This window comes from Narcine bancroftii, chromosome 2 (assembly GCF_036971445.1).
Source record: "Narcine bancroftii isolate sNarBan1 chromosome 2, sNarBan1.hap1, whole genome shotgun sequence".
In the NCBI taxonomy this organism is placed as follows: domain Eukaryota; kingdom Metazoa; phylum Chordata; class Chondrichthyes; order Torpediniformes; family Narcinidae; genus Narcine; species Narcine bancroftii.
This window is the reverse complement of record NC_091470.1, coordinates 370966224-370992277: the sequence shown is the minus strand read 5'-3', so window position 1 is coordinate 370992277 and position 26054 is coordinate 370966224. Positions and strand designations below refer to the sequence as shown.

Genomic DNA, 26054 nt, shown 5'->3' with positions numbered 1-26054 from the left:
GCCAGTGGGCTGATATCGCCTCAAACCGTGCATCTTGGCGCCTCACAGTTTGGCGGGCAGCAACCTCCTTTGAAGAAGACCGCAGAGCCCACCTCACTGACAAAAGGCAAAGGAGGAAAAACCCAACACCCAACCCCAACCAACCAATTTTCCCCTGCAACCGCGGCAACCGTGTCTGCCTGTCCCGCATCAGACTTGTCAGCCACAAACGAGCCTGCAGCTGACGTGGACATTACCCCTCCATAAATCTTCATCCGCGAAGCCAAGCCAAAGACTGACAATAACCAGACCAGCAGTGGGAGTATAAGACAGCTTTAATAAACTACTATGTACTCTAAGAGGTCTTATCTCTCTCTGCAAGATGAACCTGGAAGGCTGGACTGGAGCTCTGGACGGCTTTAGAGACAAGGTCACCGGGATGCCCCCTGGTGACCTAGTGGTGGAATTACATCTCACCATAAAGACGGGTTGTGAGTTCTGAGTTCAGCCTGTTGAAAACCTTTGTGGTCCATACAAGAGGAAATGAGGCTAGAGAGTTTCACCTGAAATAAGGGAAAAAGGAACTCTGTGGTGACCTGCAGAAGAGGTTATCATTTGGAAAATCCACGATGGGACAAGTTTCTTCGGCAAGACACTGAAGTGGTCGATCGGAGGGAATTAGTTTGTGTGTGCCCAATGACCAACAAATCTCTCTGTGAAACCAGCAAGAACCTTTCCGAGCGGTAACTGATTAATTTTAAACACCAGAGCCTGGTGAACTTCATAAATGTTAAATTCTGTGCACAGTGTAAGAATTGGCTGATACTGGTGAACTTGGAGAAGTGAGAAGTGAGATTGGACTGTGAATCAAATAACTTATCTGAACTTATACACATTACATACTCACACCCTTAGAATTAGAAGAGGGTTAAGTTAATAGTAATAAGTTAAAGTTTGATCCTGCTTTCATGTTTAAAGATAATCAAAAGCAACTTTTGTCTTGGTGAATATCTATTGCTGCTAGGTTTTGGGGTCCTCTGGGCTCGTCACACTTGCTGCAGCCAAACAGGTACTTGACAAGAAAAACCATAACGATAAACAAATAAAATTAAATTAAAAGAGATAATGAATACATGAGATAAAGAGTCACAAGATAGATATGAATGTTCGTAGTTATCCCAGTGCAAGGGCAGGCAGTCCTTTTGCAATGTGGGAGCAATCCCTGATCCGGGTAACAAGGGTGAGATTCAAGAGTCTGACAGCTATTGGGAAGAAACTGTTGAACCTAGAGGAATTGGTCTTCAGGCTTCTGTACCTTCAGCCCCAAGGGAGCAGTGAGGAAGGATGGAACTGGCCAGTACTTGAAGTATATCATAAACCCAGGCCCTACAGCCCATCAGCTCTCTGCTGACCATCAGCCACCCATTTACTCGAACTCTTACTCCATTTATTTCCCAATTGCTCCCCCCAACCCAGAGTTTCTACACCCACCCATGCATGAGAGGAAATTTACAGTGACATATTGCGGATGTGGGAGGAAACTGGAGCATTGGTGGGGGGATCCCACTCGGCCACAGGGAGAATGTGCAAACTCCATACAGTCAGCGACGCTGGAGGTTCAAATTGAACCTGGGCTGCCAGAGCCATTGGTGCACAGCAAGATCCCACAAATGGCCAGCAGACAAGTGACATGCGTAGAGCTGCTCCAATGACCTGGGTTCTAACCCTGATATCTAGCCGTGGGAGATCCTCAGTATGGTGAAATTTTAGCACGGTAGACGGCAGATCTGATGGTAAAGGCTGTGCCCAGCAGCTAGGATTTAGAGAAGGAGAGAAGACCAGTGATGCCGGGAGGGCAGACCTTTGAAAGCTGGGAGCACACAGCTGCCAAGATCTGGGCAATGGGAACAGGTTGGAGGAACTAATTATGTCCAGCAGCAAGATTTCTGAAAGTGTGCATCACACTGGAAATGTAAGTTGAAATGTCAAGCCGAGGCCTACTCCCACGAGTACAAAGGTGCAATGAAAAGGCTTGTTTTGTGTGCTCTTTAGCAAGTCAACTCTGGTCTCCTCATTACAGGAAGGATGTGGAAGGTACGGAGACAGTGCAGAGGAGATTGAACAGGATGTTGCCTGGATTGGAGAACTTGTCTTATGAGGCAAGGTTAATGGAGCTGAGGCTTTTCTCTCTGGAACGAAGAAGTGTGAAATTGACTTGATAGAGATTTACAAGAAGGGGCAGCACCTCTTTCCCAGACTGAGAGTAGCAAACACCAGAGGACATCTGTACAAGGTGAAGGGAGGAAAGGTTAGGGGAGAGGTCAGGGGCAGCTTTCGTACAAATAGAATTAGTGGCACTCGGAATGCATTTAAAAACAGCAGGTCTCTTAGCATCCATGGTAGGAGTGAAAAGCAGGCAGGCACCTGAATTAAAAAGCTGGAGAGGGGTGAATGGGCAGGGGGAGGATTACAGACCAACAGATAAAAGGTTAGTTAGATATACATGAGACACAGGAGAAATGAAAGTTGAGAATTGACGTTCAGGGGGGAGGGGGGTAGAATGGATTGCCAGGGGTGGAGGCTGGTACAATAGGGATGGGTGAAAGAAAATAGAGTGTTATGAGGTAGGGAAGGTTTAATATTTTGAGTAGATTTATTTAGGTCAGCACAACATCGTGGGGTGATGGGCCTGTACTGTGCTGTAATGTTCTAAGGCAGCTCATACACAAGTACAGAGAGACAGAGTGCAGTTAGAACAGATTATTCTAGTGCAGTACAACAAATTTGCTGGAGAAACTCTGTAAAAGGCAGTTGACATTTGGGCCTGAGCCCTTCAATCACTCCTGAAGTAGGGCACTGGCCCAAAACATTGACTGCTTTTTACCTTCTATGGACGCTGCGTGACCTGCTGAGTGTCTCGGCACTTTCGTGCACTGCCCTCGACCTCGGCACCTGCAGATTGTCTTATTCGCCCTAATTTTACTGGTGTGGGGTTCATTCAAGCGTCTGATAACAGTGGGAAAGAAACTGTCCTTAAATCTTGGGTGGGAGGGGATGGGGGGTGTGGTTTGATCTCACACTCATGAATCTTCTTCCTGATAGGAGGGGAGAGAAGAGAGTGTGGCAGGGGTGGGATGGGTCTTTTGAGATGTTGGCTGCTCTTCCTCAAACAAAACAGTTGTGAGAAACAGAACGGGAAAGGATTTAGAGAAACTCAAAGACGACAGGTGCTGGAACCTTGAACAAACAAAGAGTTGCTGGAGGCGCTCAGCAGGTTTGAGCTTCCAACCACCATTTCAAACCCTGGATGCTGCTTCACCCAAAAACCCTGGCAAGCTTATGCAGATGTGCAGTGGAAAGTGCATTGATCAGCTGCATCACAGCCAGGTATTAGGGACACCATTACCTCTGAGCGGAAAGGCCTACAAAAGATGGTGAACACAGCCCAGGACATCATGGGATATACCCTCCCCACTGTCGAGAACATCTATGTGGAACACTGCCGTCAGAGAGCAGCAGCGATCATCAAGGATCCACACCACCCAGCACATGTTCGGTTCTCAGTGCTGCCATCAGGAAAGAGGGGTCGGTGCCACAAAACTCACACCACCAGGTTCAGGTACAGCTGCTCCCCTCCACCATCAGACTCGTCAGACAAACTCAATCATGGACTTATTTAAGGACTTGTACTTTGCACATTATTTGTTGGTGAATATTTATTTTCTGTATTGCACAATGAATTTGTTTACATTTCTTTATTTGTTTACATTTCTCTCTTTTGTATGCCTATCTTTTCTTGAGTACAGTTTTTTTGCACCACTGATAAGTAGAAATTCTGTCTGGCCCACAGGAAAAAGAATCTCAGGGTTGTATGTGATGCCATGTATGTACTCTGACAATAAATCTCAACTTCGAACTTTGATCCACTGAGTCCTTCCAGCAATACCCTGCATGGGAAAGGCTTTGCATTTCCATAGCTAATTTTCTTCATCTCCAATGCTATTTTTCTTCAACATTTCAGACCTCGTGAGGAAGCTGAAGACCATTGACAAGGGCAACACTGCACAAGAGCTGGCTGAGGTGGAGCGGATGCTCAATGAGATGAGGAACCTCAACTTTGACGAGGAGAGGAGAGTGGCTGACAGAGAGAAGAAAGAGTCAGAAAGACGTAAGTACAACAACCTCACGTTCTCTCTTCAGTTTTCAGAAACTCTCAGAGTTTCTCAAAGAAGTTACCAGGAAAGACATTGATGGACTTCAGTGAGGCTTTTGACAAGCTCCCACATAGGATGTTGGTCAAGAAAGTTCAGTCGCATGGTATTCAGGATGAGGTAGTGAACTGGATTCGACATTGGCTTCACGGGAGAAGCCAGAGAGTAGCAGTGGATGATGCTTCTCAGACTGAAGGCCTGTGACTAGTGGGGGGCCTCAGGGATCGGTGCTGGGTCCATTGTTGTTTGTCGTCTATATCAATGATCTGGATGATATTGTGGTAAATTAGATCAGCAAATTTGCAGATGATACTAAGATTGGAGACGTTGTGGACAACGAAGAAGGTTTTTAAAGCTGCAGAGGGATCTGGACCAGCTGGAAAAATGGGCTGAAAATTGACAGATGTAATTTAATGCAGACAAGTGTTGCATTTTGGAAGGACAAACCAAGATAGGACATACATGATAAATGGTCGGGCACTGAGGAGTGCAGTAGAACAGAGGGATCTGGGAATACCATATAACCATATACAGCACAGAACAGGCCAGTTTGGCCCTACTCGTCCATGCTGGAACAAATCCCCACCCTCCTAGTCCCACTGACCAGCACCTGGTCCATACCCCTCCAATCCTCTCTCCTCCATGTAATTATCCAGTCTTTCCTTAGACTATACAGATACATAATTCCTGAAAGCTGCATCACAGGTGGACAGGGTTAAAAAGAGAACTTTTGGCATCTTGGCCTTCATAAATCAAAGTACTGAGTGTAGGAGTTGGGATGTTATGGTAAAGTTGTATAAGACATTGGTGAGGGCAAATTTAGAGGATTGTGTGCAGTTTTGATCACCTAGGAGGTGGTATACTATATCTGGTGCAGAAACACTGGAGCAGCAGAATGGCCGAAGATATGAATATGGGAGTATATTGTCATATACATGAGTACAGCATACAGATGCACTGAAATTCCTACGTTCTGCACCCACATGGGAACGTAAGATGCACCAACTCAGCAGTATAAATACCATCTGCTTGCAGACAAGCTGATCTGCCTGCGTGTATTGGCTTATTTACATTTCAAACATTTTGAATGTTGAAAGGCATGGACAGAGTAGGTGTAGAAAGGTTGTTTCCCATGGTGAGAGAGTCTAGGACAAGAGGGCACAACTTCAAGATTTCATTGTGTGATGACATTGTTTAATGGGTTTAATGTATCATATAGGTTGAACGTTGAGTGAGTGGGGAGGGGGGTGAAGGAGAGAGGGAAGGGAGGGGGGAAAGGGGAGAAAATGACACTTTGTATATTCAAGAGGGAAATGTTTGTGTGTATTTTGGTCAGTGTGGTTCATAGTGTGAAAAATAAAAATAAAAAAATTAAAAAAAAGATTGAAGGGCATCCATTTAGAACAGAGATGCGGAGGAATTTCTTTAGCCAAACAGTTGTAAATCTGTGGAATTTGTTGCCACGGGCAGTTGTGGAGGCTAGGTCATTAAAGCAGAGATTGCTAGGTTCTTGATTAGCCAGGGCATCAAAGGTCATGGGGAGGAGGCCAGGCAGTGGGGCTGAGTGGGAAAATGGATCAGCTCATGATTTAGACTCAATGGGCTGAATGGCCCATTTCTACTGCTATTTCTGATGGCCTCATATTCTTATCCATGCTCTGCCTTGTTGGTTAAGATATTTGATTTTATTTTTACAGTGCTTGATCGTATCAGGAATACTCTGTTAAAAAATATCAATGAGAACAAAATGCTTGCCAGAGATATAAAGGATTCATTAACTTTATACCTGTCTAAACTCATGGATCTTCAAGAAGCAATGAATGAGGCAGCAGACCTAATCAAGAAAGCTGATGACATCAACAGAATCAACTCCATTGCATTGGAAGCTATTAAGGTGAATTTTTTTTGTATGAAAAAGTTTTATCCACTGTTTTGTAAATCTTACATTTTAAAAATTTTATTTACAGCATGGTAGAAGCTGATTATGTCCATTTAAGGGTGGCACGGTTGGGATAGCGGTTAACGCAACACTGTTACAGAACCATAAATCAGAGTTTGAATCCGGCACTATCTGTAAGGAGTTTGTACGTTCTCCCCGTGTCTGTGTGGGTTTCCTCCGGGTACTCCTGTTTCCTCCCACCCTCAAAACATACTGGGTTGTAGGTTAATTGGGTATAATTGGGCTGGAAGGGCCTGTTACTGTGCAGTATGTTTAAAAAATTTAATTAAACTTAAACCTGTGCCAGCCAATTACACCCAAATTAACCTACAACCCTGTTCGTTTAGAGGAGGGCAGGAAGAAACTGGAGCACCCAGGGAAAGCCCACACAGGTCACAGAGAGAAGGTACAAATTCCCTACAGACAGCGCCAGAATTGAACCTGGGTCCCGGTAATAGTGGTACCCTTTCCTTTGCGTGTGAGGTAGTTTCCTGATTGATTTTACATGTTTAAGAAATAAAAGCAGAAGCTTCTGGAGTCACATTGTACAGCACAGGAACAGACCCTATCCCTGCTGATCTTTTTAACCCATCTACCTAATTAACCTACACTGGGAGTTGTAGGGTAATTGGGCAGGACGGGCTCGTGGGCTGAAATGGCCTGTTACTGTGCCCTACGTGTAAATTTAAAAATTAAATAAATTTTAGCAGCCAGACTCAACCATTTTTTTGGATCTGGTCCCCTAGGACTCTGCTCAATGTTTATGGACCCCCTTTCCTGTGAAGCAGTGGAGTTTAGTCACTTTCTTCTGTACTTCCCTTGTACCAACCACATAAAAAAATTAAAAATCTTTTATGATTTCTGTCTTTACCCCCCACCCCTTAAATGTGCTGTGGCCCCCACCAGGCTGTATGACCCCCGTTGAAAATGGCTGCGTTAGATCACAATGTAGGCCCTTGTGCCAACCTCTGTAAACTTACTCCACATCAATCTTATCCTACTTCACACCTAGAAGCCTCCATTTCTCTTGCATCCATGTGCTTATCTAGAAGTTTTTTTTAATGCCCCAATTGCTACAGCCTCCACCACCAGCCCCGGGCATGCATTCCAGGCACCTGCTAGTCTTTGTGTAAAAAAAAAACTTACCACTGAGGTCTCCCCTCAACCGTCCTCCACTCACCTTCCTCTGGGATTTGCTACTGTTGACCCAGGAAAAATGTTGCTGGCTATCCACTCTATCTCAGCCCCTCATACATCTCTATTCAGTCACCTCTCACCCTTCATTACAACTGATCTATTTTAGACTCAATTTTTGCATGCCAGTTCCCCTGGTCAGGAAGCATCTGTGGAAGGAGAAGCGATGAAGTTAAAGATCTACCATGATCTTATGAGATGTTAGGGGAGGTCATATGGCCACTCTGCTTCTGGACCCAACTACCTCTTCACTGACAGAGATCTTTGGAGAGGCAGCAGAAGCTTCTTTAAAGCAGGTTTTAAAGGATGTCTTAAAGATAGATAGAAATGTTAAACAGCAGAGGATGTGGGTTGGGTAATTCCTGGGCTTGGGCGAAGGCAGTGGAATTCTTGGGAGCCCAGAGTTGGAGGAGGGTGGAGATTCCAGAGAGATGGGGAGACCAGGGGCAGTTCTCACAAGTGACAGGAAGGGAGATGAGGGAGGGAGGGTTGGGTGAGGAAATGGCTAGAGACAGATCCGCAGGGTGATGGGGCAGGGAGGGGAGGGTGACAAAGAAATAGATGGTTCCCAGAGCGACGGAAGAGGAAGGGGAATGGAGCAGAGAGAGTGATGAACAGACCAAGTTCATTCCCCAGAATGGTGGGGGGTGGGTGAGAATGATGAATAGACCAGGGACAGTTCCCAGAGTGACAGGGAGACTAAGGCGAGTGTCCTAGAGTGTCGGGGAGGGAGGGTGACAGAGAGGCAGAGTGAAGAAAAGGTTCCACAGTGACGGGGGAGGGAGTACAATATCACTCAGGTGTTCAAAAGTCTCTCTTCAGACTGTGAATTTTGAGACAGTATAACCTGCTCAGGCATTGACAGAGGAGTGACACCTTTGTTGTCTTCCAAAGGAGAAACACGATGAATTGGAAGATAAAAAGATAGAGACTTCGAGCTTGATTGAGATGGCTTCTGATACCCTGCTCAATGTTGAGAACCTGCTTCGTTTGCTGGATGCCAGCCAAGAGGTAAGGGTGACATTCCTCACCAGACCATGTACTCACGACTGTCAGAATTCCGGCCCCTTGCTCACATTCTCCCATGCTTCCATTGACCAGGAGTATGAGAAGCAGGGCGCAGAGTTGGACGGAGCCTTGACCTCACTGAATGATGTGATTAAACGCCTGAAGGAAGGGGCCAGCAAGGAGCCCATTGTGTCCCGAGCAGAGGACCACGCGAACAACCTCGATCAGCTCTCCAAACAGCTCCAGAGGTGAGAGGTCACAGACTCAGAGGATCACGGAGAGAGTGTAGAGCTCGTCGAAAGAGCAAAAGACTTGTTGATCCAAACCAAGGCTTTTATTAGCAAAAGACAGGAGCTCTTCACAGGTGGCCGACCAGTCCGGAATGATCCGACCTGGCTAGGGACACAACCCTTTAAGGCCCAGACAGTAGTCATGGCTTAGCTCTCAGCCAGTCGCTGTAAGCACAGTCTAGATACTGTAACTATATACACTATATACATTGATGATAGATCTGTACTATCACAGAGAGATGTACAAGCCCTTTGCTCACTGCCTCCCTACTGACTACCATGTCAACCTGTGCTCATCCCACCTGGGTGTGGCAAGAGAGGGGTGAACTGGGGTGACAGCTGAAGGACCAAGATACAAGTTTGAAGGCATTGATGAAATTCCTGCCGTTGTCAGTATAAAATAATTATGAGGGGGATGGATAGAATTAATGAAGCCTGGTGTATTCCACTGAGGTTGGTGATATACAAACCAGAGGACATGGGTTAATGGTGGAAGGGGAAAAGTTTGGGGGTATAGCGGCAGCTAAACGGAGTTGAAAGAACAAGACCAGTCTGCACTCTAATTGTTTATTGAAACTTCCCGCACTGCACCTTGTAAGGCCTTATAAGGCGCCTTATAACTTCCCGCCCTCGCGCCGGAAACCACGTCACGACGTTGCCCTGCATGCATGCGGACCTGACCCCAGCTGGCGGAAAAGACAATCCCGCCGGCACCATCTTGACGTGGCTGCTCTGCTGCCGCGACCATAACACGCGAAGCAGTTTCGCCTGCCATCAGAGATATGCACCACCACACAACTCACCCCTCCCCAAAAGAACTGATGATATTGTGCCGTGCCCCTGAGACATGTGTTGGTTTCACCTTAGGGGGCCTGCCCCTACACTTGGCTGGCTGAGGTCGAGATGTGCAAGCTTCAGGTGGTCAGCTGTGAACAGTTCCTCGTGTTGCCACTTCCTGTGATTCACCTTGTAGGAGCCTTCGTAGGATCGCTGGAGAGGAGGGGAGTGCATACCTTAGCAAACAAACACATAGTCAGTTGTTTTTAAGTCTGTGGGAATTAGGATGGAGTGGTGTCTGTGGTAGGTGGGTGGCTGTGATGCGAAGGAGCCCAACCTGTCCCTCAGTTTCTGTAGTGCTTCCCCTTCCTGCTGTGTCTGTGCCCTTGGTGGCAGGGAGGAATTCTCCAGAGAGGGTCAAAGGGGCTCCATATACCAACTTGGCTAAGGTGGCCTGGAAGACCTCCTTGGGTGCTCTCCCAGATGCCATGGAGCATCCAAGAGAGCTCATCCACCCTGTTGGGTCTGTTCAGGTGGGCCATAAGTGCTGACTTTAGGTGGCGGTGGAAACATTCTACCAGGCCGTTGGAGTGTGGGTGGTAGGCAGTGGTGTGGTGGAGTTTCGTGCTGAGGAGGGAGGCAAGCTGTGTCCACGAGGCCGAGGTGAATTGTGCCCCTCTGTCCATAGTGATATGGGCCGGTGTCCCAAACCGGAATGTCCAGTGTGTGAGCACTGCCCTGGCGCAGGCTTCTGCGGTTGTGTCTTTGAGGGGAATGGCCTTGGGCAATCTCGTGGCTCAGTCAACCACTGTGAGGACATACTAAGCTTCTAGTGAAACAGGCAGGGGATCGACGATATCGACATGGATGCGGTCGAATCTTCGGCTGGGTGGTTCGAATTGCTGGACAGGAACCTTTGTGTGTCTGTGGACTTTAGAAGTTTGGCAATGTGTGCAAGTTCGGGCCCAGTCCATTATCTTTTTTCGTAAGCCATGCCATACAAACCATGCAGCAACCATGCATGCTGTGTTCCTGATGGACAGGTGCAAGAGGTGGTGGATTGTGTGGAAGACCTGTCGTCTCCATTGCTCCCGAATGACTGGTCGGGGCTGGCCGGTGGACACATTGCAGAGCAGGGTGCAGTCGCTGTCTGGCAGGAGTATGTTTTCGAAGTCGAGGCTGGTGATGGCTTTACGAAAAGCATGTGTCTCTGTGTCATCTTCTTGTGCCCGTGCAAGCTCAAAGTAGTCTAGGCCTGGTTCTGAATAATCGGTCTTGAAAGGGCATCTGCGACGATAGAGAGGTGTTGAATGTTGGTGGTTAATTCCGAGATGTATCCCAAGTGGCGTGGCTGGCATAGGTGAGGGATTTGTGGTCAGTGAAGACAGGAAAAGGTCTGCCCTCGAGGAAGTAGCGGAAGTGTCTGACTGCGAGGAGGAGGGCTAGAAGTTCCCGGTCAAAAGCACAGTATTTTAACTCAGGGGGAGCGCAAATGGTGGTTGAAGAAAGCTAGTGGCCTCCAATGTCTGTCGACCAGGCAGAATAATAATTTGGCACAGACACGAAGGGCCAAAGGATCTGTTTCAGTGGTGTAGTGTGCTATGGTTCTTAAACAGAGCTTTTATTGGTGAGAGATGATGCCCTTATCTCTGCCTCTCTCTATTCCCTGCACTTTGTCTCGATAACATGGAGTCCCACAGTGTGAAAACAGGCCTTTTGACCCAACTTGCCCATACTGACCAAATTGTCCCCCCACACTAGTCCAACTTACCTGTGTTTGGCCCACATCTCTCTAAGTCTTCCCCGCCCCTCCCCCCCCCGCCCCCACCAAACTGGGGAACCACAGCATATTTAAGGAAAAGCCTTGTTTTCTTTTCGCCTCGCATAACATAATTTTTAAAAATGTTTTTATGTAGTCAATAGGAGAGAAGTACAGAAGGAACTAAAACTTGACTTCTTCACAGGGAAGGGGGCCTATAAACTTTGAGCAGATTCCTAGTGGAGGCCATAGCCAAAAAGAGATTGAGAATGGCTGCTCTAAACCCATCCTATCTTAGACTGTGCAGTAGTACCTACCTCCATCACCTCCCCTGGAGGTAAACAAGGAAATGGCCAGACACTGGGGTCCTGTGTTGTCCTCCAAAAAGTTATATAAATCAGCTGATCACGCATCATCCACAGGAAGTAAAAATCAGTTGACGTTTTGGGCCTGGGCCTTTTTTCAGGAAGATCTAATTGGGTTTTCTACCGCTGATGGTGTAACATTTTATTTGCGCCGGTAATGCACAATACTACTGCCACGAAACAACAAATTTCATGACACACATTCAGGACTAAAAAAAGGTAAAACATGAAGGTCTGCAGACACCATGGTTGAAGTAAAAACATAATGCTGGAGAAACTCAGTAGGTCAAACTGGGTCCTTTATGTAGCAAAGATAAAGATACAGAACCAACGTTTGGACAAAGGTATGAGCAAAATGTCAGCAGGTGTCTGACCAAAATGGTGGGGGGAGGGGCTCAGTCCCAAAGGCAGGAGGTAATAGGTGCGGAAGGGAGGGAGGGCACAGCAGCAAACAGGGGGAGGGGGGATGGCTCTGTGAAGGGGGAGGGAATGGGGTAGAGAACTGGAGGAATGAAGACAAGGGGAAAGGGAAGGGAGGGTCAATGGAGAGTAGGCTAGCAGAAATTGGAGGAGTCGATGTTAATGCTTTCTGGTTGGAGAGTGCAAAGATGGAAAATCAAGTGTTGTTCCTCCAATTTGTGGTTGGTTATTGGTTTGTTAGTACATGAGGCCATGGACAGATGTGTGTATGGGAATGGGGCACAGAATAAAAGTGGTTGACCACTGGGAGACCCCTGTCACTGATACAAACAAAGCAAAGGTGGTCAGCAAAGCGATATCACAATCTGTGTCCAGTCTCTCCGATGTAGAGAAGGCCACAATGACAAGAAACCTGATTCTGATTCTGTACAGAGCCATACTGGAAGTGAACCAGGACCAGCTACTCCGGAGAGTTATCAATGCTTCCGATGCCTACGAGAACATCATCAATGCGGTGAATGAGGCGGAAGCTGCAGCAAAGCGAGCGGAGACAGCAGCTGAAGATGCCCTGCAGGTAAACGCCGAAGGAGAAGTGTGGGCTGCGGGGGCTGGTGATGTGGTCGGGTGAAGCTTCGGGATGGAGAGGGTTTGAAGACAGGCAGGGGTGTTGGGGCAAACAAAGAGTCGCTGAAGGGACTCAACGGTTCAGGCAGTGTCCGTGGGGAGAAATAGAACATTCCAACACAGTGCAGGCCCTTCAGCCCATGATATTGGGCTGACCTCTGTAAACCGACTCCACCACAATCTATCCCTTCCCTCCCTCACACCCATAACCCTCTATTTTTCTTACATCCATGTGCATGGTGGTACAGTTAGCACAACGCTGTTATAGCTCCAGCAACCTGGGTTCAAACCTGTCACTGTCTGTAAGGAGTTTCTACCTTCTCCCCGTGTCTGCAAGGGTTCCCTCCGGGGGTTCTGGTTTTCTCCCACTCTTCAAAAACATATGGGGATTGTATGTTAATTTGGGCAGGACAGGCTTGTGGGCTGAAAGGCCTGTTAACTTTTTGTTGTATTTCAGACCGTGGTGAAGCAGGATTTGCCCGGACAAGCGAATGAGTTAAACAACAAAAGTAACAGGGTCCTGTCCTCTTCAAAAGAGGCCAAACGAACATTAGAAACAGGTGGTGTATTTAACGAGCGATGGTCTTTGACGTTCACATGGGTGACATGTTGACGAAAAATTTTCTAAACTGAAGTCACACAGCATGGAAACAGGCCCTTCAACCCAACTTGCCCTTACTGACCAAAATATCCCACTCACACTAGGCCCACCTGCCTGTGTAAGGCCCGTATCCCTCTAAACCCGTCCTATCCATGCATCTGTCCAATTGTCTACTCAACATTCCAGTAATACCTGCCTCAACCACCTCCTCTGGCAGCCTATTCCACATGCCCACCACATTCTGTTTAAAAAAATGTCACCCTCAGTTTCCTGCTAAATCTCTCTCCCCTCATCGTAAACCCATGTCCTCTGGTTGCCAATTTCCCTCTCTGGTCAAAAGACTCTCTGCTTTCTCCTTATCTATTCCTCTCATGAGTTTGTCCACCCCTATGAGATCACCCCTCATCCTCCCACGCTCAGCCTACTCAACCTCTCCCTGTAGCTCAGGCCCCTGAGTCCTGGCAACATTCTTGTAAATTTTATCTACACTTTCTCCAATTCGACGACATCCTTCCTCTAGCATGGTGACCAAAACTGAACACATATAGGGGCTCACTAAGGTCTTGTACAACAGTTGGGCCGAATCCGTGGTGGAGAAAGGAACTATCAGCCCTTGATTTGCTGAATTCCTCTAGCAGGTTGTCATCTGCCAGATTTCAGAATAGGTTGACTTGTCTGGATAGCATGTACAACAAGTTGTTTTTTCACTGTGCCACTGTAGCTCTACTCAGGAACCATTCTAGTCAATCCTCTCCAGTGCCCTCTCTTCCCACACCCCCCACCCCATTCCCCAGGAATCATTCTAGTCAATCCTCTCTGGGACCCTCTCTTTCTCCCCCCCCACCGTTCCCCTGAAACCATTCCAATCTCTCTGGGACCCTCAATCCTTCCACCCCACACCCCACCCTTCCTAAAGCAGTGAACAGAACTGGATGGGTTCTCCAGCTGTGGCCAGGCCAGATGTTTGTGGTTGACACCCAGCCTCAGAATCCCAAGTACCTGTGTGAACATTTACTTCTTTTGTCCTTTCACAGTCATAATCCCAAAGCTCCTGGATGTGAATGGGCGCCTGGGTGATGAGACGGAAAAGAAAAATCAATTGCTGAGAAATCTCACACGGCTTCAACTGAAGCTGCAGCAGATCAAGCGAGGTAGGTCACTGCTCTCTGGGGCCTGTCCAGGCAAGCCCCTGCCCATTGCAATGACACCTACTCTGCCTGGGAAATCTGCAGCCCAATGGTCAAGTCAAGTTTATTGTCATCTGATTGGACAAGTACAACCCGACAAAACAGCGTTCCCCGGTCCTCAAAGCAAAACACGCAGACACACAACCAGACACAATACATATACAGACAAACAATACATGTGCAGGACAAGTATTCATATATTCAAATAAATAATTAAATATTGCTTTGTAATTATGAGAGTCTTAGATGGTTAGTTCAGGTAGTTTCTTTGTTCGTTCAGTGGAGGGTATGGTCATTTTCCAATTTTAGGTCTTGAGTCCGCTCTCCTGATTCATTTCTGTTCTCCTTTTTTGCCCACCACTTTGGTATCTTTTGCCACACAACTCCAACCAGCCCCCAATCATTCTTATCCCCTTTCCCTTCTGGTTCCACCCACTTCTACCCATATTTCACCAACTGGATCCCCTCCCTCCTTTGAATATTTCTGGTCCCAACTGTCCTTCTCCTTTCCCTGTAGTTTCCATTCTATCACCAGCCACATCACCTTTCCACCCCACCCTTATGTCTCCACCCGCCCCTCATGATTCTCTTGCCTCTCACTCTGTGTGGCACCTGCCAAATAGCTGCTACGGTCTCCCAACTCCACTCCAACCCTCCCCATCTGTCCATCAACCTTCACCCTCCCCATCTGTCCGTCATCCTTCACCCTCCCCATCTGTCCGTCATCCTTCACCCTCCCCATCTGTCCATCAACCTTCACCCTCCCCATCTGTCCGTTATCCTTCACCCTCCCCATCTGTCCGTCAACCTTCACCCTCCCCATCTATTCGTCATCCTTCACCCTCCCCATCTGTCAGTCATCCCTCACCCCCTCCCTGTTTTACCCATCCCCTACTGGCCTCTCCCCAACCCCTCCTGCCCTGTCCTTGTTACACTAACCCATCTCCCCTATGTACTCTCATCTCGATAAAAGGTTCTGGGCCAAAACATCATCCAATATTCTTCTCCCCCTCAACCCACGGATTTCCTCTGTTGTCCCACCTCCTGTCCTTTGTTTGATGTTACTTGTTGTCCCTGACCTCTGTGCTTTTTGACTCCTCCACTTCCCTTGGAGTGAGGAAAGACTTAACTTCACCCTGGTATAGTTTGTCTGGAACATCAAGATTCTGCACCACCTCTCAGCAAGTCAGAATTCTGGAGCATCTGAACATAGGCACCAATAAACTCTCATCATAATTGTTCCCAGGATGACTCTCTCCATTCACCCCATTATACACTTCATCCAGAACAAACAGGCCCTTCTCCATTCTCCCTACCACTATAATGGTCTATAATGGTCTGGCCCATATCCCTCTAAACCTTTGCTGTCATTGCAAACATTGCTCTGGATGGGAACACAAGTTCCTTTCAATATCTTGCCCCAACACAATGTAGGTAAATAATTTTGAACCACTTCTTTCCACAGATGATGTGGGACAGACTCTGGACCAAGCAAAAGCCACAGCCAGTGGGGCAAATGACATTGCCACCCGTGTGATGGCCAAGTTACAACCAATAATTGCTGATGTAGGAAATTTCAACAGAACCGCACAAAACATTCCAAACATTACTGACTTCAACACAGCGCTCAACGAAGCAGAAGAATCAGGTTTGTTGCATGGCTTCTATGGGAGAGACAGGCCTCTCCCTCTCTGACAGAGACGGACAGGGGAGGATGTAAAGTCCACAAACCATAAGTCTTAGGAGCAGAAATAGGCTATTGAGCCCATCGAGTCTGCCCCGCCATTCAATCATGAGCTGATCCATATTCCCACTCAGCCCCACTGCCCGGTCTTCTCCCCATAATCTTTGATTCCCTGGCTAATCAAGAACCTATCAATCTCTGACTTGAGTACACCCAATGACCTGGCTTCCACCACTGCCTGTGGCAGCCAATTCCACATTTACCACCCTTTAGCTGAAGAAATTCCCCTGCTTCTCCGTATTAAATGGATGCCCTTCAATTCTGAAGTTGTGCCCTCTTGTCAAAGACTCCCAACCATAGGAAACAACTTTGCCACATCTACTCCATCCAGGCCTTTCAACATTCAAAATACTTCTACGAGGTCCCCCTTCATTCTTCTGAACTCCAAGGAGTGCAGTCCAAGAGCCGTCAAATGTTCCTCATATGCTAATCCCTTCATTCCAGGAATTGTTCTTGTGAATCTTCTCTGAACCCTCCCCAATGCCAGCACATCCTTCCTTAAATAAGGAGCCCAAAACTGTATCCTGTGCCTTATAAAGTCTCAATGTCACATTCCTGCTCTTGTATCCTATTTCTCTAGATGTAAATCCCAACATTGCATTCCCCTTCTTCACCATCGACTCAACCTGGACATTAATCTTTAGGATATACTGCACGAGGTCTTCCAAGTTCCTTTGCAACTCCAAATTTTGAATTTTCACCCCATCCAAATAATAGTCTGTCTTTTTATTCGTTCTACCAAAATGCATAACCGTTCACTTTCCAACATTGTTTTTAATTTCATTTATGAATCTGGTTTACTCCATAAAGAATAGTAAAATATTATGTGTGTTTTATCTATAATGAAACAGTACAAGGGTGTCAGTATTTTACTGGTCAAAGGCCCATTCAAGAGTCTGTTAATAGTACAAAAGAAACTGTCCTTCAAGATTGTTTCCCACGGTGGGAAAGTCTAGGACAAGATGACACAGCTTCAGGATTGACGGGCATTCACTTAGAACAGAGATGTAGAGAAATTTCTTCAGCCAGAGGATGATAAATCTGTGGAATTTGTTGCCATAGACAGTTGTGGAGGCCAGGTCATTGGGTGTATTCAAGGGAGAGATTGGTTCTTGATTAGCCAGGACATCAAAAGTTATGCGGAGAAGGCCGGTCAGTGGGGCTGAGTGGGGAAGACCGATGGACTGAATGGCCTATTTCTGCTCCTATGTCTTTTGGACTTAATCTGGGGTTAAACTAGAAAGTCTGCAGTCGCTGCAATTGCAGTTCAATACCAAAAATTGCTGGAGAAATTCAGCGGGTCATGCAGTATTGTTTATGTAGCTAAGATGCTTGACTAATGCTTTGGGTTGTGGGAAAACGTTGGTTACTTAAATAACATTATGTGACCTGCTGAGTTTCTCCAGTGCTTGTGTGTATTGTCCATGAATCTGGTGGAGTGTGATCTCAACCTCAGGATCTTCTGCCCGGAGGGAGAGGGTGAGAAGTAAGTGTGAGTGGGATTAACGACCTTTAAACATTTTTTTTCAGTGAAGAATCTGACTGACAGCCTGCCAGGTCTGGTCCAGAAGCTGAAGGATTTGAGCCAAATACAACCTGTGAACAATATCTCCAAAAATATCGACCGTATCCGTGACCTGATTGACCAAGCCAGGGAAGCGGCAAATAAGGTCAGTTTTATTTTTGGATTTCAGCCCCATTAAAGACATTTCCACCAATATCTGGAGTCAGATAGTTATTTGAATTGCTTATCTAATTGGTGATAAAAGCATTGGTGTAGGTTTGTTGGCTCTCTGCTAATGTAGGGACAGAGTAGGTCTGTCCACCAGTCAGTTGTGGTGCCCCTGATGTTCTGCGTTGAACATATCACCATGATCTTCAACCCTGCATCTCTGGAAATGTAAAGGATCCCGGGAAACATCAGAGAGGAATGGAATTTTTCTAATGTCTGGAATCTAGATCCTTTCTTTCACTGCTCCCCCTACCTTCGTTATACTCCAATTATCATAGCTCAAAAAGTTTCAAGATCAAGTTTATTGTCACATGTGCAGAAGTTCAATGAGAAAATTTGCTTTCCAGCTAGTCCATAGTACTATAGTTCAAAGCATAGTGCAGCGTTACAGAGAGAGAGATCAATTAGAAACATGTCATCTTGGCCTCCAGCCCTGCCTCCCAATTCCAAAGGCCTGAGTTTAATCCTGACCTCCAGTGCTCTCTGTCTGGAGTTTGCACGCTCTCTCTCTGTCCTTATGGGCTTCCTCCAGGAGCTCCCGTTTCCACCCATCTTAGTTAATCGGTCACTGCAAATTGCAGTGTGTGGGGGTGGTAGAATGGGAGGAAGTGGAGGATGGGGAAATATTGGGTCACTGGAAGACCTGTGGGAATGGGATTGCTCTGAGAGTTGGTATAGTTTCAAAGGGCCAAATAGTTTCCTTCACAGTTGAAGAAATGTGCAGGAAAGTGTTGCTGAGGTTAAAGTTAACACACAAATGATGGATGAACTCAGCAGTTCTCGCAGCAACCATAGGATATATCACTGACGTTTTGGGCCTGAGCCCTTCCTCAAGGTATGAGTGAAAAGCAGGCAGGTGCCTGTATTAAAAGGCTGGGGAAAAGGGAAGATTGGGAGGGGGAGAGGTACAGACCAACAGACCAAAGGTGATAATTGGATTTGATAAGGTGTCAGGAGGAAGGAAAGGTGAGAACTGATGGGCAGGGGTTTGTTTTTTGGCTCTGTGAAAGGAAACAGAAGAAATGGGGGAAGAGAGAGGTAGAGGAAAGGAGATGAAGTGTTGCTCCTCCAATTTGTGGGTGGTCTCAGTCTGGCAGTGTACGAGTCCTTGGACAGACACTCTGCGCTAAGGTTAAAGGTCAGCCTTGATCTTATCAAAAACGTACAAGCCCCAGCTGCTCTCCACCTCATGCTCTTGTCGATATAAATCACTGCTGTTTGTTCAAAGTTCAGATTTCTTGTCAAAGTGCATACATGACATCACATACAACCCGAGATTCTTTTATCCTGTGGGCCAGGCAGAATTCTAATTATCGTACTGTACTCAAAAACTGTACTTAAAGAGAGAAATGTAAATAAACTGTGGAAATACAAAAGTATTCAAGATTCCTTTATTGTCATGTAATAGTTCAGAACACGTAATATGCCTTAAGGCAGACAAAGAGTTGCCATTAGTGTCACCCAGCACCTTTTACAGTAGGAGAGAAAGAGAAGCAAAAGGGAGTCCCTTCAGAGTGTCTGTGGATTCACCTCCAGGGCTCTCGAAGCCTCCACAACCACACAGACTCCTGTTTGATCCATTGGCCACCTGAGCTCCAGACTCAAACCTCTGACACGATGGGAAGCCTTCAGTGCCTGAGGCTGTTTGGGAGCCTATCCTGCCCACAGCCCCCTCTCCAATCCAGGCTCCAATACCTGGTTCCTATGAGCCAGTAGGGATCCTTCAGATGTTGAGGCCCATGCTGCTCTGCTGCCGTGTAGGGTTGTCTACTCTGCTTCTCCTTCTCAACGGGGGGAGGGGGGATTAAATATTCAGACATAAATAATGAGCAATGATTGTGACCTCTTCCTATGAACAGATTGCAAGCTCTACATTGGTGAATATTTGTCAAAGGTAGTTTCTGACCCATTGCACCTTCAGATATGCTGGGGCCAAGAACCTCCATTATCAAGCTATCTGCTGAAACATTTTCCTCTCCCTTGTCATAGATAAACGTGGCGATGAAGTTCAATGGTGATTCTGGTGTGGAAGTCCGACTACCGACTGACCTAGTTTCTCTGAAAGCTTACACTTCTCTGCTCTTGTATCTCAAACGGCCCATCGCACGGGGGGACCTCAGGAGAAGGAAGCGACAAGTCGAGAAAGACATGTTTGTTCTGTATCTGGGGCACAGGAATGTAAGTATTCCTCTCAACTGAGTGGACACGGCAAGGGTCCTTATTTGCAAGAAGAAAAGTTGATTCATTATGCCGTCTTTCATATCATTTCCCTTTGAACTCCAGACATCCAAAGATTACATGGGAATGGTGTTGGAGAAAAACAAACTGGTCACCATCTATAAACTGGGAAGTAAAATTGGTCGAATACAATCTGAGAGAGCAGTCAGCACTGAAAACTTTGACCACATCAAGTTCGAGAGGTAATGCCATTGACTTTGAATATGCAGTAAAGTTGCCAGTGTTTGTAGATCTTATATTGAAAACTGGGTGAAAGTCTCTGTGACTGAGTTTATACTGAAAAACAAAATTAAAATTACACCCAGGAAAAGGTCATTCAGCTCAGTGAGCCCGTTCTGCTGCTTAGAACCATTTTATTCAGGAGCCTGCCTGCTTTTAGCTCATACCTTGAGGAAGAGCTCAGGCCCGAAAGCTTGGTTATATATCTTTATCTTTGCTACATAAAGAACGTTGCGTGACCTGCTGAATTTCTCCAGCCTTTTTGTGTAAACTATCCACCATTTGGAAGCTTGGCTAGCCTCCTTCTTAACTTCACCCAACTCAACTCCTGACGAACATTAACTGTCGTGCGAGGTCTTTAATCCTTTGAGGTGCCACACTGTTAAGGCAATAATATAAATTTTGTAACAATATAAAATGGTAGAAGGTCCTTCTGGTCCACCCATTTCAATTTCCCGCCCCACTCCCTCACTGACATTTCTGTCCATGGTCTCATGCACTGCCAGCCGGATACCACCCACAAACTGCAGGAACAACACTTCATATTTGGTCTGGGCATCCTCCAATCAGATGGCATTGACATCAATCTCTGGTTTCCATTAGCCCACCCCCACCTTTTCCCATGTCTCCTTTCCTCTAGCTCTGTCTCTCTCCCTCTGCCTCCTTTCCCCCACTTTAGCTCTCACAGAGCCAAAAACACCTCCCCCTTCCCCAATCAGTTCTCATCTTTCCTCTCTCCTGCCTTCTATCCATATCCAATTATCACCTTTGTCTGTTTGTTTGTGCTCCCCCTCCTCGCCTTTTGTTTCTTTCTCCCCAGCCTTTTAATTCAGACACCTGTCTGCCTTTTGCTCATACCTTGACAAGAGTCTCAGGCCCGAAACATTAATTATGCAGTATATCTTTATGGACACTGTGAAACCTGTTGAGTTTCTGTGTTTTTATTACAATCATAGTGTCTGCAGACTTTTGTGTTTCACTTCCGGCCGATGAACCCATGCCATCCAATTAATCAACATACCCCATACATTTTGGAGGGTGGGAGGAAACTGGAGCACCAGAGGAAACCCCAAACTTCTCATCCTTCTTCGCTCCAAAGGGAAAAGTCCCTTCTCCGTTAACCTTGGCTCTTCAGATAAGTTCTCCAATCCAGGCAACATCCTGGTCAATCTCCTCTGCACCTTCTCCGTAGCTTCCACGTCCTTCCCGTAATGAGGCGACCAGAACTGAACACAATATTCCAAGTGTGGTCTCACTTTATAGAGCTGCAACATGACCTCACAACTCTTGAACTCAACCTCTGACTAATGAAGGTCAGCACACCACAAACCTTCTTAACTATCCTATCATCCTGCACAGCAATCTTGAGAGAGCTATGGGTTCGTACCCCAGGGTCTCTCTGTTCCTCCACACTGTTGAATCCTGCCATTAACGATGTACTCCACCTTCAAGTTCAATCTACAAAAATACATCACCTCATACTTATCTGGATTTAATTCCACACGACCAAGATTTCATGGATCCCATAGCTCATGATTTTCTGAATGAGTCTCCATTGGGCACCTTGTCAAATGCCTTAGTAAACATCCACATACATCACATCCTCCACTCTACCTTCATCAGTTTCTTTGGTCACTTCTTCAGAAAACTGAATTGGGCTCTCGAGACATGACCTACCCTTCACAAAGCCTATCCCTGAGAAGCCTAAACAGATGTTGCCAGGATGAGAGGACAGGTTGGAAAGGCTGGAATTCTTTCCCTTTGGGAAAGATAAGGCTGCAGGAAGATTTAATTGAGATTTTGGTCACAATGACGTGTTATTCTCAGGAGAGGGTCAAGAACCAGAGATTGACAGTGGTTGGTAAGATTCCTTGGATTGTCAGAGAATGAGGGGAAATTTGACAGAGATATACAAAATTATGATTGGTATAGGCAGAGTAAATGCAGGCTGACTTTTTCCACTGAAGTTGGGTGAGACAAGAACGAGTGGACATGGGTTATGGGTGAAAGAGGAAAGTTTAAGGGGTGCATTAGGGGAAACTTTTTCACACAGAGAGTGGTGGAAGTGTGAAATGAACTGACAGTTGAAGTGGTGAATTTGGGCTCAATTTTAACTTTTAAGAAAAATGTGAACAGGTATATGGATGAGAGGGGTACGCAATCAGTGTAGGTTAATGGGACTGGGTAGATAATAGTTTGGTACAGACTAGATAGGCCAAAGGCCTGTTTCTGTCCTCTCCCATCATAACCCAGACCTCATGCAAACTCTTCTCTTTCAGGATCCTGAAGTATGGAACCTTGAACTACAGCCTGGTCAGCCACGCTGGTGGTAAACTCATCGATAGCCGCACACAGGTTACAACGACTGATGGGAAACACCTGTTGCTTAACCTCGATCCAAAGGATGCTGTCTTCTATGTCGGAGGATTTCCCAAAACCTTCATGGTAAAAATCGGCTATGTGGGGGGGACAGGGTGGTGAGGAAGGTGTTTGGCATGCTCATTTTCATGGAATCCAAACATTGGGACCTCATGGTTCAGCCGTACAAGACATCAGTGAGACCACATTTGGAGTATGGTGTACAGTTCTGGTCGCCAAGCTGAAGGAAGGACATCAATAAATGGGAAGGGTTGCAGAGGAGATTCTCCAGGATGTTGAGACTAGTGGGCTTGAATTATAGGTATAGGATGGAGAGACTAAGTTTTTATTCCCTGGAGCATGTGAGACTGAGGGTTGATCTGATAGTGAAATGCTCACTGTCTGAAAAATAAACCACATGATAAATAAGCTTTTAAGGGAGAGAATTTCAGTTGAGAATGGCACAGAGAGTCACTGCCTTCCAGTGCCAGAGACCCTAGTTCAATCACCACCCTGGAGTTTGCATGATCTCCCCGAGTGCTCCGGTTCCCTCCCAAAGACGTGTGGATCAGTGGGGTAACTGCCCTCTGTAAAGTGACCCTGATGTGTGGATCAGGGTGAGGATGTGGGAGAGATAAAACATTCTTGCCCAGTACAAGCCTGTCGGCCCACCTATGTAATCCAGCCCTTCCCTACCTCACGTGCATAACCCCATATTATTTTTACATCCAGGTGCCTGCTTAAGTGTCTTTTAAATGACCATATTGTACAGTACCAGCTTCCACCATTGCATTCGAAGCACCCACCATTCTATGTGAAAAATGAACCTCTGATGTCTCTCCTAAACTTTCCTCCCTTCACCTTAAACAGATGTCCTCTGTCATTTCCTACTCTCATCCCAGGAACAAGGTGCTGACTGCCCACCCTATCTATGCCCCTCATAATCCGGTATAGCTCTATTAAGACACCTCTTATCTTTTGTTGCTCCAAAGAGAAAAGCTCGAGCTCATTCAAACTTTCTTCATAAGACACGTTTTCCAATCCAGGCAACATCTGAAAAATCTCCTCTGCATCCTCTCCACAGCTTCTATATCCTCCCTGTAATGAGGTGACCAGAACTGAATGCAATATCTCAAGTGTCGACGAACCAGAGGTTTATAGAGCTTCCACATTACCTCACAGCTCTTGAACTCAACCGCCCGACTAATGAAGGCCAGCACACCGTACACCTACTTAACCACCCTCTCAATTTGCACAGCAACCTTGAGGGATTGATAGACCTGGACCCCTAGGCCCCTCTGCTCCTCCACACTGTTAACAATCCTGAATGTGGCCATGAGGGATGAGTGTCATTCAATGGGTGGTCAATGGAAGGAATGGACTAGATGGGCAGAAGGGCCTAGTCTGTATCTCTGTGACTTTATCTCTGATTCTCCTGGTGCAAGATGGAGCCTCATGACACCAAATATTGCGTCTGGGTGCTCTCCAACCAAATGGTGTTAACATTGATTTCTCTGGTTTCCATGTGCCCATCCCCTTTGTCTCTCTCTCTCTTTCTCCATCCATCTGTCTCCTTTTCTAGATCTCCAACTCCTTCCCTCTCCATTCAGAGAGCCAACCCCTTCCGCTATCACTTCCAAGCTTGTTTCTCCCTGGTCTCCCAACCATATCCTCTTGCCCGAGGGCCTGTGCTGCTCCCCTGCCATTCCCCTCCATCATTTTATTCAAGCACCTGCCCCTGCTTTTCGCTCATTCCTTGACAAAAGGCTCAGGCCCGAAACATTGGTTATGTATAGTTACCTCCAACAGACGCTGAGTTTCTCCAGCAGTTTTGTGCATTGAATCTCCCCAGAATGAGCAGTGTTGTTTCATTTCCTGCCCCACTGTCATCTCTCACCACTGTCTCTCTTCCCATCAAGCTGTGCTATGGGACTCATGGCGTGTTAAAAGGGTATGACCCTCCTCATCCTCTACGGTACAGTGTCCTAACTGTGAATGTTTCCTTCCAGTCTCCGAGTACATTAGATTATCCGAAATATGAAGGTTGCATTGAACTTGGTGTTCTGAATGAGAAACTCATCAGCTTGTACAACTTTAAGGAAACCTTCAACATCAACACTACACAAGACAAACCATGTCAAAGGTATGTTTCCTGGCCTTCACCCTGCGAATAGGTGTTACATTCACATTATTTATGGAGAAACTTGCTCCATTTTTGAATAGAAAATCCTGAATTTACATGGAATACAGACACAGAATTCCCCCAAATGGTTTGGTCCCTGTGGTAACATAGTCATTTGCACACAGCAAGCTCCCATCCAAATATGAAATAAATGATCACTGACAATAACACCCCTAATACTTGAAGAAATTGAGAGATCAGAATCAGAATTTATTGTCATGAGTCACAAAATTTGTTGTTCTATGGCAGCATAAAGGTGCATAATTGCTCTAAATTTCACTAATCAAAAATAAAATAGATCTGTGCAAAAGAAGAAAAAAAGTGAGGTTATGTCTGTGGTTCATTGACCATTCAGGAATCTGATGGCTGGGCGGGAAGAAGCTGTCCTTGTGCCACTGAGTGTTCATCTTCAGGCTCCTGTTCCTCCTTCCTGATGGTAGCAGAGTGAAGGGCATGGCCTGAGTGGTGAGGGTCCTCGAGGATAGAAGCTACTTTCTTAAGACACCACCTCTGAAAGAGTTCCTTAATGGAATGAATCAAGAAGATCTACAGGGAACACTGCCATTGGAGAGCAGCAGCGATCATCAAGGATCCACACCACCCAGCACATGCTCTGTTCACGCTGCTGCCATCAGGAAAGAGGTGTAGGTGCCTCAAGACTTGCACCACCAGGTTCAGGAACAGCTACCCCCCCCCCGGCCCGCCCCACACCATCAGACTCTTCAACAACAAACTCAATCAGGGACTCATTTAAGGAATTTTGCAAATTATTTATAACTGAATATTTTTTCTATATTGCAGTTTATTTAGATTTTTTATTTGTTTACATTTCTCTCATTTGTGTAAGTATCTTTTCTTGAGTGCAGTTTACATTACTGAGAAGTAGAAATTCTGCCTGGCCCACATGAAAAAAAATCTCAGGGTTGTAGGCGATGTTCTCAAACAATAAATTTGAACTTTCAATGGTTTATGTTTTATTCACAGATATAAACCAACCAAGGAACCAGGAAGCGATGGTTTCTATTTTGATGGTACTGGCTACGCACATATAAACTTGACCAAAGTGATAAAGATCTCATCAATCGAGCAAACTGTTAAAACCGCCACAAAAGATGCAGTGCTGTTGTACTTTGAGAAATTGGTAAGCATACTTTCCCATTAATTTTTCTTGCATTTCACAGTGTTACGATAATGGGTTCACACAGAGCACCAACTGGCCCTTCCAAC

The 26054-nt window shown here is 46.2% G+C and overlaps 1 protein-coding gene across 1 annotated transcript in view; it reads left to right on the top strand.

The window, feature by feature from the left end:
* The window catches only part of LOC138753136 (laminin subunit alpha-3-like), a 341672-nt gene that overhangs the window by 272394 nt on the left and 43224 nt on the right, over positions 1 to 26054 (top strand). The window contains exons 47-60 of the mRNA XM_069915711.1: positions 4001 to 4147; positions 5888 to 6084; positions 8218 to 8334; positions 8425 to 8579; positions 12375 to 12516; positions 13024 to 13126; positions 14202 to 14318; positions 15820 to 16002; positions 17629 to 17768; positions 19820 to 20008; positions 20114 to 20250; positions 22567 to 22732; positions 24655 to 24788; positions 25812 to 25968. Of these exons, the coding sequence (XP_069771812.1) occupies positions 4001 to 4147; positions 5888 to 6084; positions 8218 to 8334; positions 8425 to 8579; positions 12375 to 12516; positions 13024 to 13126; positions 14202 to 14318; positions 15820 to 16002; positions 17629 to 17768; positions 19820 to 20008; positions 20114 to 20250; positions 22567 to 22732; positions 24655 to 24788; positions 25812 to 25968 (2084 nt within the window). The remainder of the gene's footprint in view (positions 1 to 4000; positions 4148 to 5887; positions 6085 to 8217; positions 8335 to 8424; positions 8580 to 12374; positions 12517 to 13023; positions 13127 to 14201; positions 14319 to 15819; positions 16003 to 17628; positions 17769 to 19819; positions 20009 to 20113; positions 20251 to 22566; positions 22733 to 24654; positions 24789 to 25811; positions 25969 to 26054) is intronic.